Source organism: Pagrus pagrus (genome assembly GCF_965226575.1).
Source record: "Pagrus pagrus genome assembly, chromosome: 2".
Lineage (NCBI taxonomy): Eukaryota > Metazoa > Chordata > Actinopteri > Spariformes > Sparidae > Pagrus > Pagrus pagrus.
The window spans coordinates 23,284,436-23,299,666 of record NC_140186.1 but is presented as its reverse complement, the minus strand read 5'-3'; the positions used below and the strand labels follow the sequence as shown (position 1 = coordinate 23,299,666).

General features: G+C 42.8%; 1 protein-coding gene across 6 annotated transcripts in view; it reads left to right on the top strand.

The window, feature by feature from the left end:
* The window catches only part of add3a (adducin 3 (gamma) a), a 112,311-nt gene that overhangs the window by 85,099 nt on the left and 11,981 nt on the right, over positions 1-15,231 (top strand). For all 6 annotated transcript variants that reach the window (XM_084366895.1, XM_084366894.1, XM_084366897.1 and 3 more), the window contains 8 exons: positions 3,058-3,196; positions 3,992-4,143; positions 4,230-4,310; positions 9,708-9,857; positions 10,167-10,310; positions 11,092-11,190; positions 12,546-12,722; positions 14,233-14,490. In XM_084366895.1, the coding sequence (XP_084223021.1) occupies positions 3,058-3,196; positions 3,992-4,143; positions 4,230-4,310; positions 9,708-9,857; positions 10,167-10,310; positions 11,092-11,190; positions 12,546-12,722; positions 14,233-14,490 (1,200 nt within the window). The remainder of the gene's footprint in view (positions 1-3,057; positions 3,197-3,991; positions 4,144-4,229; positions 4,311-9,707; positions 9,858-10,166; positions 10,311-11,091; positions 11,191-12,545; positions 12,723-14,232; positions 14,491-15,231) is intronic.

Here is a 15,231-nt window from a genome sequence, read left to right as displayed (position 1 = left end):
CACACAAATTGTAGAGCAGATGCCTGGTAGTGTGTGTGTTTGTGGATGTGTGTTATTATGCTTTATTCTAATGGGTCTCATTCCAAAATGCTGTGAGTCTGGTGTGTCGTTGAAAGTTTGTCTGAAATGTATCAGACAGTATTTTTAAAAGCAAAGCTGATCCTGTGTCTACAGTATGTACTGAATTGCAGCAAACAATGTGTGATTATAAAAGCTGCTTTATTCAATAAGTTTATCGCAACAATTAATCACAAGACACTTTAATGTGAAAAATGATCGCTCATAGTGATGAACACCTGATATTGTTTAAGCTTTTCATGAAAAAGAAGTCACAAACTGTCCTGTGAACCTGGCTTCAACACTTTGTACTCTTTCTGAATGAATAAAGAAAGACTGAAATTTGAAAGAGGGTCCTTGTGAAACATTTCATAAGAGCAACCAGTGTAGAGCTGGCTGACAGTGTCACGCTAACGTGAAACCTCCAGCACAGACCCAAAACAAAGACCCTTCTAGTCGAGTCATGAGCACAGAATCTGCCTGAGGGACAAGTGTCTGTGCCCTGGCCCCAGTACACTGCGTCTTTAGCACCGTGGCTCCAATGCCAATGTGACGGTGCACTTTGAAACAGAAATGCCCAGAACAACAACAGCAACTGAACACAAAAAACCCTGACCCACCACTGTCAGACATCCGCAACAGGCCGGTTGTCACAGCAACCTTGCCACTAGGGACGGAGGAATGTCTGGCTTGGGATCAGAACCAGCGGTGCTCCGGGACTGTATGTGTCCTGACACGGGGGGGTTGCTCCACTTTTAACAAAACACCCCCACATGGGCATAAAACCCATTCGCATAACACTAATGGAGCGTCCTGTGGGGTGACTTGATGGGATGTGGGGGGCAGAGACAAGGGGAAGTTATGCGTCAGAGATGTTTTTGTGCACAAATGCAGCTCCTTTGGGAATGTGCATGAAACACTGGAATGAAATAAAGGCATGAATATTGGATGTGTTGAATATTGGCCTGCTGGAGGAGTCATCGCATGGAAACAGTGTCATGGCCTATTTTCACTCTCAGACTGTGCTCACTTTGCCACAGATTTCCATCAGAGGTTTAAAATTTCCACCAGGAAGTTAAAGTGGATTCACAGTCAGCGAACTCTGTGACGAGATGAAGTTGATTTAGAGTCAAGACCAGACAGGCAATAGTGTGTGTGTATTTGCATATGTAATGCAGGATAGGGAATAGGATGGCCACCCAAAAGGAGGAAATATGTTTGAAAGAAATTATTAGTCAACTTCCAGTAATGACTATGGCACAAAGAAGTATGAGTAAAATGATACATTCAGAACAAAAACAGATCTAAAATGACTCAGAAGCAAGCCTGGAAATCATTTATAAGTAGCACAGGGAGATGGTGTAAATAGTAAGCCTCTGTTGGTGCGGACTTTGACCTTTTTAACTTTCAAGATCTCGTACATGCACAGGAACATTTATAACACACTGAAGGAAAGGGGGTAAAAAGCATAATGGGTCTCCTATGGGTCTCCTTTAATCAGTGCTCAAAGTACAGAAAACTAAAGGTTACATGGCAACAATGCTCCTGCTTGAGGTTGCTTTGCCAATAAACTGTTTTTAAGTGGAACTGACCATGTGTTAAACTGGAGACATGCTTGAAAGCAAATGGATGTCAAATCAAGGTGTCCTGATGTGGAAAATATCAGACTCAACAGCAGAAATGTCACCGCCCAGTAGTGTTTTAACCTCCACTTGTGTCTCTGTATCAGAGCATCTCATCAACTTCTATCAACCACTAAACTAATGTGCATGTCAAGTGCTACAAAGTGCTGAAATAAAACAAGAAAGAAACAACGTCTGTAGTGCTCACAGCTTTAATTACAGTAGCCGCAGGGGAGAGGTGAGTGTGCCACCTGAGAGGTTAACAACCTTATTAAGATTATGAGCGTCTATATATCCAGTATTACCTGCTGCTAGTCTGCAGTCTGGCTTTGGCTGCACCTGTAATAAACATAACATGTCTGAACATGAATAGTTACTCAGACTTCAGCATCCAGGCTGCCTGTCATGATCTTCCTTGTGAGAAGTGATGTGCATGATGAGGAATATTTGCTTTGAAGGAAAATGAACGCATAAAATCATACAGTACTTTATATGATGTAACTAAACCAGCTGTGTGTGTGTGTGTGTGTGTGTGTGTGTGTGTGTGTGTGTGTGTGTGTGTGTGTGTGTGTGTGTGTGTGTGTGTGTGTGGTCTTGCATAAGAGCGGTTAGCATATACTGGACTGTGTCTGTGGGTTCAGCAGATGACTATAGTCTGGACATGAGGATTAGCCACACACACACTCTCAAACCAAGCAGCCAATAGTAGCACGGGCTGCGAGCTAGCCGGACATCCAATCCTGACTCAGCATGTTGGGCAGCCGGCCTATCCTGATCCAGCTTCATAGAGCGTTTGAGGTCGATTCAGATTGACACCCGAGGAGTGTGTCTAATCTCTGATTAACACGTCTCCCTCGTTCCTCTCTTTATTCCCACTCTTCCTGTCCCTCTTAATGTTCCCACATCTTTTTCCTCTTTCATCCTCCTGTCACCGCTAATCCCCTGTTCCCTCTCTCTACTCCCCTCTACTCTAATCTGTCTCACCATCATTTCTCTCCGTCTTTTCATCTTTTACATTACATTACAGTTCAAGAAAGTTGATTAGCCTGGAAAAAATTTATTTCACTTCAAAGATGGCTTCAAAGTGAAATACATGTTATTCTTTCACTGTTTAAGTGAAACACCACCTAGTTTAACACCTGATTAAGATTACTAACCTTGTGCCTGAAAGTAAAGATCTGCATATTTGGATATTGTTCATCTTCAGGCTTGATATTGTACTTTAAAAGTCATATGAGAATATTAATTCTAATAGGCTTTTTGGTGTTGGAAAAATACCTTTTCCCGTGTCCATGTAGGGATATCCGGGTAGGCAGCTTGTCTCTCTGTGTCGCATTATTACCTCTCTCAACTCTCTCTCCCTCCTCTTCCCTTCCAGGCCTTCAAAGAGGAGTTAGAGAGTTTGATCCAGGAGCAGCAGCGGAAGGGCAACAACCCCACCGGCCTGCTGGCCCTCAGACAGATCGCCGACTTCTTCATGGCCAGCTCAGTGGCCGGCTTCAACACCTCCCCCCTCAGTGAGTACCCACAATCCTGTGGCCTGTCACCCCGGGCAACCAGACACTTACATTCACCACAACATGCCACCCTTGCCCAGGGTGCAGCCGCTTTGCACTGCACTGAAAAACAAAACAAAACATCGGTATTTGAACAGTGGCGATACATACACAAACATGAGGTTTGTGCGCTCAAGGGCAGAAATACCCCGAGACGACCCAACCCCAGACTCCGGAAGAGCTGCGCATATTTTCTCTGGGGTTTGATCCTCTGTGAATTCTGTCCAGGAGTCCATATGTGAAGTCTGCTTCTAATCACAGCGCTGGAATGCACGACTAATGCTGAATTACACGTTAAAGGCAATATAGTAGTCCGGTTAAGCTCTTCCTTAAAATACACCCGTAATGAGTAAGTCTAAGGGGGCGTTGGCGGTAAACAAAGTATTCAAGGTTGGAGTGTTGTTTACATCACCTCAGCGTGGAAATTCAGACTCGTGGAGCCAGATGTGTCCAATACATCATTGGATAGAAAGACAGATGTTGGACAGTGATCCTGTGTGACTGTCGTTGTAAGGAGAAGAGGATAAAAGTGCATAGTGTGTGACCTCTAACGCACAACTGAAGTCAGTTTGTGCTAGTAGACTTGAATGAAAAGAAGAAAATGTTGTCGAAAGCGAGCTTTCCATGTCGTTGTGATTATAAAGCAGGTTTATTTGCTGTATAAATACTGTAAAAGTATCAAATCAATAAATCCACAGAAGAATGTACATAGCACATTTTTTCCCCCTTGATCGATCATGTCTTTTCTTTGTTTAGGTCTGGGGATGGTCACTCCCATCAACGACATGTACGGAGTGGAAACCAGCACGATGGTGAAAGGCGAGAAGCTGACGCGCTGTAAACTGGCCAGCCTCTACAGACTGGTGGACCTGTTCAGCTGGGCGCACTTTGCCAACTCCTACATCACAGTAAGATGCTGCAGCCGAGAGCTCAACTGAATCCCTATTTTACTATATAGTACTTTATATTTACTCTTGACGTTTTCTCGTCTCAGGGTCGAATCAGTAAAGAGCAAGACCACATCCTTATCATCCCCAGAGGACTGTCATTCGCTGAGGCGTCTGCATCAAACCTGGTAAGACACAAGACGCCGTGGATTGTTCCCAACATAGTTATTGAATTATATACTCAGCCTTACAACGTATAATTGTATTTCCGCTGTAAAATAAGAAGAAATAGCAAAAATAGGAGAGGTAATTTAATTGAACTGGACAAAAGTCTAATCTCATCATTTCATTATAAGTTAAAGTTGAAGTGGTGAGTTCTGAGTTGGGAGGTGGGTTTCTTTTTTTTTTTTACGAAAACTAAGATTGACATTTTTATTGAAGTGTTTGTGCAGCTTTTGAATTGAAACAGAAGGAAGTAAGATCCCAACAGCAAAGCTACTATTTATGCATTAATTTTAGAGCTTATCTAGGCCGTTGGTTACAGTGAAACAAAATGAATGTCCGTGTCTGTGTATGTTTGCCAACAGTCCTATTACTGTTTTGACCTTCACTGGATGGGACTAATGCTTTTCTACTTTGCTTAATCAGCCATTTACTTCCTTCAATTCACTTCCTTGAATTGTACGAAGGGGAAAAATAGTAGATGAATCTTATGTTGGCGCCACAAAGTACAACATGCGTCCTTTTCTCTCTCTGTACATGTGATTGTCATGTTCAATGTCACTGGCTTTGCTGGAGCCTGACAAGAGCCTCCCTCCTCTCAGTCTGCTGCTCTCCTGTATCAACTCAGCAAATATTGTGTTTCAGGCTGTTTGTCCGTCTAGTTTCGGTGCAAAGAGTACACATGTCGTCACAGCGCTGGGCCTGCCGTGTCAATAGATGTGCAATAATGTGTGTAATAATCTGTCGGCAGCCTTGTTGTCTTTTGAACTCCCTCTAATTCAGTTTCTGTTTCCATGTTTGTCTGTGGCTGTTTTCCTCTTTCTCTCACTCTACTCTCTAAGTAGTTTTGTAGACAAACTGAACGTGAATAAAATAACAACATAAGCTTGGCAGGACCAGACAGGTGGACAATTCAGTTTTTGATTCACAAAAAGCACTTAAACATCAGTGTTGTCCTTTGTTTTGTAAATCACAAGATTTCCAAAGTTTGTTTCTATATTTAAAACACCAGTTGTGTTCATGTGGCATTTTTGCTTTAGAGTATTTCCATATGCGGTATGATATGTCAAACATGAGCTGACACTAAAGAAAATACCAACTTGCCTGGTGGTAATAAATTCTTGGAATGCTTCTCGTGTTTCTGGTGTTTGTGGTTTGTTTGATATTCAGGAAGATTATTTATCTGCATCTACCAAACTAAGCCACATAACCCCCCAGAATTTCATTTTTTATGTTTCACGACAAAAACACTTGAATCATATCATTCTCCATCCTCTGTTCTGTCTGCTTTTTTAAACTTATCTCCTCGTTTATCTTCGACACCTGTGCAAACATACACACACACCTGTGTAATGTGGCGCCAGGTGTAGGATGTAATGGTAGCCATACTGCTGACAGGCAGGTAGAGAGATATGCAATGAAACCCAGCTGTAGTTTAGTTTGAGCTGTTTCTTGCTCCACCTTGTTGGCAGTCCTGAGGCATAACACGCAGTCCGACAATCAACTAAGCTACAGTACTTTTACAGTGAGACCTTTCACAAGCTATTCTCAAGGAAAACACAGCTTTGTGCATTAGTTACTTGGAAATACAATGCAAAAGTTCACTGGGCAGGAAAAACATATTTAAATGTATATATTAATGCAGAAATTATGATATCTGTCTAACAAAAGCCACAACCTGAATTAAAAACAAAGGCTGTTTTAGTTTATTTAGTGCATATTCATCAGTGCTAATCCTAACTAGCTGATTTAGGTTAACTAAAGAATAACGGTTTGCTCTCTGTTGGATAAATAGATTAATGAATTGTCTGTGTAACATCTGGCTCAACTTTACAACCCCACAAAGATGTAGTGGCTGCTGCTAGCTACCTCAAAATAAGTCCAGATGCTGCACTGCTCCTCAACAATGATACTGTAGTTAATGTTATTTTAGAGCTCCACACACTGTGAGTCACCTGTCTTTAGCTAACAGATTAAATATTTCATGTGTAAAAATGATGTTGCTGTGTTTCTTACCAAGATTGAGTTCAAATGAACAGTCTAACTACCAAACACAGTAGAATTAGAGTACTGTTGAGCTAGTACTAAACAGACAGACATAGTAGTTAAATAGCTCATTTTGAAACTTTTTGCTAACAGCTAATTAAGGAACAAATTGTTGCAGGCAGCACGCTAAAATGTAAGTCATCATTTAAAAAATGTATTTTTAGCTTGTGCGTCTGGACCACATCCATCTTCGCTGTGGTTGTCTATACGAGCACGGTGACCACAGCGCTGCAGCTGACAGGAGTCACAACAAAATTATGTCGTCTGGCACTTTCTCATTGCTCCGACTGTGTTTTAGTCTGTTTGTGTTTTGATGCCAGTCTGTCTCTGCTCTCTCTCTCTCTCTCTAATCTCCTCCCCTTCTTCTTCCCGCTCAGCCTGTTTTGATGTAGTGATCTCTATAGTTTAACATGGTTGAGTTCAAGTGTTTAGAGAGGTAAACAGATTGATTAGGAGGAGGTCAGCCAGAATAAAGAGTGTGAGAGGTCGTGTTGGGGTCAGCTGGGCGGAGGCTGGAGTTTAGTTGGCTTTGGTCAGTTTCCATCTGCCTCACCCTCGCAATCTCTGTATTTGAGTTCTGAGATGAAGGCTGGGTCATTTGAGTCCAAAAACAAATTCAGTTTGGTCCATCTGAGTGTTTTTGGCTCATCTTTTAGTTGAGTTTCATGTCAGTGCAGTGATAAAGATCAACTTTGTGTCAGCGGGTCAGAAGTTTGAAGTCAAGCTGTTTAACTTGAATCACCTTTCAAGTAATCCAGGGATTTCTTGTTCCGCTTTCAGTTTCCACACACTTCTTCCTCAGGCCCAGCTCTCCCGGACTCTTTATCATCTGTTTTCCAACCAGCCGTGTCACATTTCAGATTCTTTCTGACACGTCCTTCGGCATCTTTGTATAATTAGAAGTGCTATGTTTGTCAGAAGGGCCCCTCAGCAGTGAGGCGGCTTTGACTGACGGGCTGCTGCACTTTGAAGGACGTGACAGGGCGAACTAATACAGTACTGAACATGTGATGTGTGAACCAATCGATGATCGATTCGCCTGACAGCTGGTTTGTGGAGAGACAAAGATGGCGGTAGTTAGTTACGCTCGGCTGGTGCCATTCACTTTCCTCTGCTGGGTGAAAGATCAATAGACAGTAATCCATCCAAGCATCCATACAGCTGTTAACAGGCAGAGCACCACAGAGGATGTGTCTCAGGGGGTTTTCAGCCTGAGTTGACCCAGAGATCACCAGCAAGCTGTTGACTCCACCCTGGTGTTTTAATTCATCAATATTTTTCTAGATCAGTGCCAGAAAAAAAATTTGTGCAGTGCCTGTTCAAAATGTGCCTGCTCAATTGCTTGGCCTCTGGTATCGGCCGAGTTCCCTGTTTATTCAAACATTCTTAATATTGTAAAAGTGTAGTTTGTCCAAATTGCACCAAATTCGGCACTGCCCTTCCTCAGGTCCTTATCCACAAACCTGCCAAGTGTGAAGTAGATCGGATGAACGGTTCTTGAGATTTGCGAACCAAAGACGGACAGACATAGATTCCTTGCTTTATAGTTTGCTGAATATAGATATGTTTCACACTAATGATTTAGTTTGGCATGCTGTTGATATTACCCACGATGCAACTTAGCCACTGAGTGACATCACTGGAGGCAGTTTATCAGATTACATGCAGCTTCTTCTGGAGCCACAAAAGGCTTTTTTCACATATGCAGCAGCACTCCCAAAGACCTGCAAACACGCTTTAATGTGTAAAATGTGTCTATTGGTTTTTAGGTTGGTTTGTTGGTTTGTGAGCAGGATTACACAAAAACTACTGAATGGATCTCCACGAAGCTTGGCTGGCAGATTGGTCTCAGCCCAGAATAGACCGCAGTAACTTTTAGTGTAGATCTGGATAAAGGGGCAGATCTGGGAATTCTTTCTCACTTTCTATGACATCGCTAGATTTGACCCCTTTTTGTTAATAATTAATGGATCTTGATGAAAAAATTCAGGCATATTTAGATATCCGGTATCTCTAAGTCATTACAAAAAGGGACTGTTGGTCCTTCCGCCAAGCATTGTGCTTTTCTGAGTGCCATTCTAGTTTAAATGCAACTTAAATAATGTCTGTATTTGCAGATAACTGTAAAAAATGTAGATCACTTTACCAAACCCAAAGCAAATGGAAAGCTCTTAACATTGTGATGTTTATTGGTATGAGTGATAAGGTTCAGATAAAATTGTGAGCCAGCAAAGGTCTTCACAGAAATGTCTTATTTGGACGGACCAATTATTTCTAATTCAACATTTTGGTTCCCATTGGACCTTTTTTGTTTTAAGGAGGCTGGTGAGGGTAGCCTATTGGGCTGCACACAGTCCTTTCTCTGCAGCACCCCTTCTCTGGTATGTCCTCTGCTTCATATTTTACTTCTGGAACACAGTTTTCCTCGAGGAAGGAGCAAAGTGCAGCACGTAAGTAAAATATGAGACCCGTACATGTTGTACTGGGTGTATTTCATTAGCCTCAGACTGGATGATGGATGTCCTTTCCTGTTGTGATAACACACACTTGGGCGTTGTGTTGTGGAGGAGAAATGTGAGCCTGTAGGTTCTGGTTTGCATCACAGAACAACATGTGGTTACGGTGATGGTAATTCTGTTAAAGGTCTGCAGGCAAAGATGTGTTTGGTATTAGGTTTTACAGCGAGGACTGACATCTGCAGTCGGCCTCGTCTTCGCTCAGTCTCCGTCTCCTTATCCTCTCATTTTCTCTGGTTATCCAACTCTCTTCCCTCCAGGTCTCTACCTCCATCATTCTGGCCATCGCTCTTCTCCTCTCTTCTCTTCTCTCCTGTCCTGTAATCTAATAACTGCTAACTGGCTGGTAATTAAGTTGTCATAGTAGAGGACGTCATGTCCACTCCCCAACTACATTATGTGTCCTGGTAATGCTCCAATTCATTTGATGGAGAGGAGCGGACAGCGAGGAGGAATCGTTGATAATGTGATTGCTGTCGTCACGCTCATTGATTCTGACTTGTGTTCATGTCTTCTTGGTTAATGTTGGCATGTTACCAGCTCTGTGTGTGTTATGTGTCAGTCTCTGGATGTGCTTTAGTGCCTCGGTATATTTGATTACACTGATCTGGGCATGGTTAGCTTTACAGTATGTCTCCCTCTGCTCTCTTCTGGCCTCATCATGTTCATATCCCCTCCATTCTCAGGAGAGCCATCGAGAAGAGGCTGCTGTCAAGCTCTCAGAAAGCTTGTTCAGCGTGTGTGTGAGAGCCTGAAGTATGAAGCATCCACTGACTTTTCCTCCTCGCCTTGTTTCCCCAGGTGAAGGTCAACATCATCGGGGATGTGATCGAACAGGGCTCCACCAACCTGAAGATCGACCCCGTGGGTTTCAGCCCACACGCTGCCATCTACTCCATACGTCCAGACATCCGCTGCGTCATACATGTGCACACTCCTGCCACGGCTGCTGTAAGTTCAGGTTACACTGGAAGGTTTTTAAACTGGCCCCGCAAAAATTGACTTGCATTACGTATCGCACCTCACCTGAAAAAGCATACATATCTGTAAATAGACACTGTTATGGGAAGTGGTTGATGTGCAACAAAGATTCTTATATCTGCTGTCAATAGAGAAGGAGTTTCAAAGTACTCTTCACACAGAGGCGTTACGAGAAATGTCAGCTGCAGACTCAGATGAATAAAACAGCTGTAACGCTGTCAAAGCTTCTTATCGCTCACATGCCTCTGCTGCCTTCTTGTCACCTTTCTCCTGCTCTAGGTGTCATCTATGAAGTGTGGCATCCTGCCCATCTCCCAGGAGGCATTGATCCTGGGTGATATCGCCTACTACAACTACCAGGGCAGCCTGGACGACCAGGAGGAGCGCAGAGAGCTGCAGAAGGCCCTGGGGCCTACGACGAAGGTAGGAAAACCAAGAGGACTAACCGCTGCCGAGCAAGGTCTTCCAGCTGGGCAGTCCTCAGTCCACTAGATGAGCAGCAAGTTAATTAACACATTGTATTTCGCTGAAGTGTAAAAACGACACATGTTCTCAAGTTTTACAAGGAGGTTGGTGCTTAGCTATTTCTTGTCGAGATGCAGCGACTTTAATAAATGAAAAGATATGTGAAGAAGTGAACATTCGAACAATGGCTACGCCTGTGATGTGTGGACGCTATATCTTGAAAGGTATTTTCAACATTCTCAAGGAAGGGATGTTTTTACTCCTTGTCCTTGCAGTCAAAAAAGAGAAATGGGCTAATTATCAGGGTGTGGTGTACTTGGAATAGGAAACAGTAGCAAGACAGTCAAACCCACCAGTATCCTCTTGAAATATCAGCGGCGTGTTGGTTGACTTGTGCACCTCCTGCTTTCTATGTCTGCATGTGCTTCCCCATGTAAGTGCCTTGCTCTTGGCTTTTTTGAAATGATCGTATATCTACAGAATTTAAATTGGCTCAAATGCAGAATTCAGGGGAATTTCCATCGCTGCTGTGTTGTTTCAGGTCCTGCTGTCGTCGTCTAGCAGCCCAACCCTTGTTGATAAATGGAATCAGAAATATTTTGGTGGTTCCGCTTTTATTAAAGGGCACATTATTGTACAATCACAACTGAAGCAAGTCAGCCAAACAGACTCTGAAGACTCCTTGATCGGACTGTTGTGCTGCTCCTACTCACAGTTTCTCTTTGTGCGTGTGTTACAGGTTTTAGTGCTGAGGAATCACGGCGTGGTTGCTCTCGGGGAGACCGTCGAAGAGGCCTTTCACTACATCTACAATGCCCAGTACGCCTGTGAAATCCAGGTACACACACACACACCAGCGCACTCAAACTGGCACACTGCTACTGTTTTGGGTACCCAGCAAATTCCAGCACCACTCCCCTTCCCCTTTGCATGAATTAGACCAGCAGGGCGGCAGCTTTCCCACTAAAGCTAATCTCTCCACAGCCATTTTCACATTTCTCCACTCTCACTTTTTTGACAACACTCTATAAATCCTAATCTCTTGCTTTGTTGAAGATGCTGGCCAAACAGTCTTTCAGTCAGGCCATTAGAGGTTTGATGAGGGGAGTAACAGGCTGACGTGTTGTTGTTGATGTGAGTCCAGAGAAGGGTGTTCTTCCTTTTTCTTTCCTGAGCCAGTAGAGAAGGCAGAGGGGATTTCAGGAGATCTAGGTCAGGCAGGAGAAGTGAATGATTAATTATTCAGTATTGATTATCGGCTGATTGTATCTTTAAAACCTTTGCCGATAAGACATTGATGAATTCTGTCATCCGTCCCGCTTGCAGTAGGTTACATTTACAGTTGTCAGAGGGCTTATAGTAAGATAGCCTAAAGCTCAACTGATTTAATAGTTGGCAAAATGTAATCGATGAATGGTTGAAATAATTAGCTAAAAGAAATTCATTAATGGGTTGAATAGTTAGATTATCTAACCGTTTGCTAAAGCTAAATGGATAAACAGTTTTATAAATGTTTGAAGTGCTATCAGTAGCCTACAAATCCAAACTTAACATACATGTAACTGACCTAAACATCAACAGTTCAGCTGTATGAAAAAAATATTGTTACAATATCCACTAACAGATGATCACACGTCATCACTTGTGTTGCACAGTGGCAGAGCTTTGACAGATGTCATAATGAATCAACGCTTGAAGTCGTTGTCATGTGTGGGTTTTCTCTGCTGCTGGGTTCTTGCGTGTCTTTGTGTTCACTTGAGCGGAGGATTTTAGAGATGTTGTTGTGTCCCTCGCTGTAATAGACATACCAAATCTCCTGATTGACTCTCCCCGGTCAAGCAAAAGAAAACATTAATCCATCCTGCAAAGCCCAGCTTAATTTCTATAAATAAATCCCCCAACCATGTTTGTTGCCATGTACTGTATATCCCATGGTGCCGTGGCAGCTTTAGATTGAGGGGTATCTCATTTTGGTTTTGGTAAATTACGCCTTTCTCGTGCGTGGAAAGCAGTCAGGAAGTCTGTCCTAAAATGAGAATACGCCGATTCTCATTTTAGGTGGATGATCTAATGCTGCAGATGTTTGGTGATAGAACGGCCTTTCAGTCTATTCTGTGTTGCATAAGCCATCAGTCAGTGGAGGCTCACATGCTTCTCCCTCCGTTTATCCCTCTCTTTATTTGTGATTTTTAGGTGAATGCTATATCGTGTGCCGGCGGCGTGGACAACCTCATAGTGCTGGACCCGCAGAAATACAAATCACGAGTGTTCGACGTGGCCACGGCGGCTGCAGTCAACATGGCTGGACAGTACAAGTGGAAGATTGGCGAGCTGGAGTTTGAGTCTCTGATGAGGATGCTGGATAACCTGGTGAGTCCACAGACATCAGAGGATTTGTACACAAACACACTGGTAGGAAAGAACACACATCTGCTTATCATAATGCCTCAGGCTCATTAAATGACGAGGCATGATCGAAACACTTAACCTTCAATTTTACTTCAGTTCTGTGTGTTTACGTTGCACAAATTAGCTCAGAGGCAAATATAAAAAATACATGATAAGAGTACTTTAAAGATTTCTTGTCCTCTCTGGGATCTGCACGCTGCAGCCTTCTGAAAGCTTGTTTTTTTCTTCATTTGAAGAGATGATATGTGTGTTTTTCATGTAACGAAATGTTTGTTTGGCTTTTCTTTGTCATTGATTGATAAACGCTTTTGACGCACTGATGTTTCCTCCCTCAGAGAAATCCTCTCCTTTGTTTTATGATGCTGGTAGGGACTGGGTAGCTATGTGCAGAGTTAGAAAAGAGCGCCCCCTGCTGAAACCTAAACTGTAATAACAGAAAATGCAAAGACAACAAGTCTCTTTTTATGCTCTTTTTCTGTCTTTGCTTCTCTTATCGTCTGTCTCCCCAGTGTTTCTGTTTCTGTCCCACACTTTTCTCCCCTTCCTTCTCTCTTCCTCTGCTCTCTTCCCTCTCGATGCCATCCTTTTTGTCTCTCACACCTCAGAAAACACAGCATTTGTGTCAAATAAGCTCTTTGTTTCCTTACAACACCCAGACAAAGTGATGAGAATGAGGGTGAGAATCTCCATCCATTTTGACAACCAGTATACAAATACAGAGAACTTCCTGATTTGAGTGCGTAAAAAATGTGAGACGGGATGTTGCAGATGTTGCATGGCGGCCCAGCTGACCGGACAAAAAAAGGAGGTCAAGTCAAGTTGAAAGGGTAACTTTGACTGTGAAACTGAGATGAATAGAAACAGACAGAAAGGAAAAAGAACAGAACTTCGCTGTCGGGCCAAGTGTGGAAAAATGTCCGAAAAGTCCTCAGGATCAAGTGAGAGTTCAGCTACAGAGAGACAGAAGGGGAAATGGGAGTGTGAGAGAAAAGCGAAGATGAGGATGAAAAGGAATGGGAGAGAGAGAGAGAGGGAGAGGGGAAAGGGGGGATTGAGGGAGAGAGTCGAGAGAGAAAGGGTCAGACAGGAAATGTCTCTCTGACTCTGTCCTCTGTGCTGCCAGAAACCCTGTGGTCCCAACACTGTTGCTCTTTCTTTTTCATGTGACTAAATGTGAAACTGGCAGCTCATCCAGCCTTACAGGAAGAGAAAGTCACAGAATGAATACTCAATTCTGTCACAAATATGGTTCAAATTGATCTCTTTTGGTGTAAAAAACAACAAACTGAATTAAAAACATTCTCTTTACAGTTTTTAATGATGTTAGCTTCGATCCAAGACCATTGAATGATTCTCACTGGGTAAACAGGACTCCATAGCGGTTGAAGGAGTGGATGAAGGAGCAGAACAAATCAAATCACTTCATATCAACCAAAACAAACCTTATGTGTGATCTTGTTTCCTGCTGCAGGGCTACAGGACAGGTCATGCCTACAGGCACCCAATCGTGCGGGAGAAGCCGAGGCACAAGAGCGAGGTGGAGATCCCCGCCACGGTCACAGCGTTTATGTTCGCGGAGGACACCGACAGCGGTGCCACACGGCTGCCCTTCAAGTTCCTCCAGCAGCGGCAGCAGAGGGAGAAGACGCGCTGGCTCAACTCGCCCAACAGCTACACCAAGGTCAGCGTGGAGGGCGGAGAGGAGCGCTACAACAGCCGGACAACCACGGTGAGCCGAGTGTGTGTGTTGATGTGAAAAACATGATTTAAGATGTCATTCTTTGTACTGATATCTGAATGTATGAAGCTGAACTTTATATCTTCTTGAAAAATATAAAACACTTCTGGAAGGTTTTAATCACGTTTGTCTGTGAACATGTAAATATAGATTTATATCATGAAGCTAAACATGAGGAGACAGATGCACATCATAGCCTGGTGATATCCAGTTCGTTTGCTGTTTGTTTGAGGCTGCAGTTGTAAACTAGTGTTTAAAAACTGATACTAGACCGCCATCTACAGGCTGAACAGAGAACTACATTCATTTTAAGTCCAGCTGCACTGGATCAGAAACCGCTTTATTGTTTACACTATTAATTTGCGCTCAGTGTTACACAAAGTTCCAATAGAAATACATCTATAGAAGTAGACATACAGCTAAACAAGGACAACAAAGTTGAACAAAGACAGGGAAATTAAACATCAAACTATCATGTACATGTAAGTAGGAGAAAAAATACTTCTATATAGAAAGCAACAATGACCAATAAATACATTTATGTAAAGGTCAAATGCTTCTGTAAAGTGTAAACAATACACATTTTAAAAATAAATTCATATTGAGTGAATTTACACAAAGTGGTTGATGTTGACTTTGAGCCATTTAGCTGACAGATAGAATCACAATAGAGTCTTACATATATTCACAGTGTGAGGTCGTTGTTATTTTGAGCAGACAGTTTTAATCTCA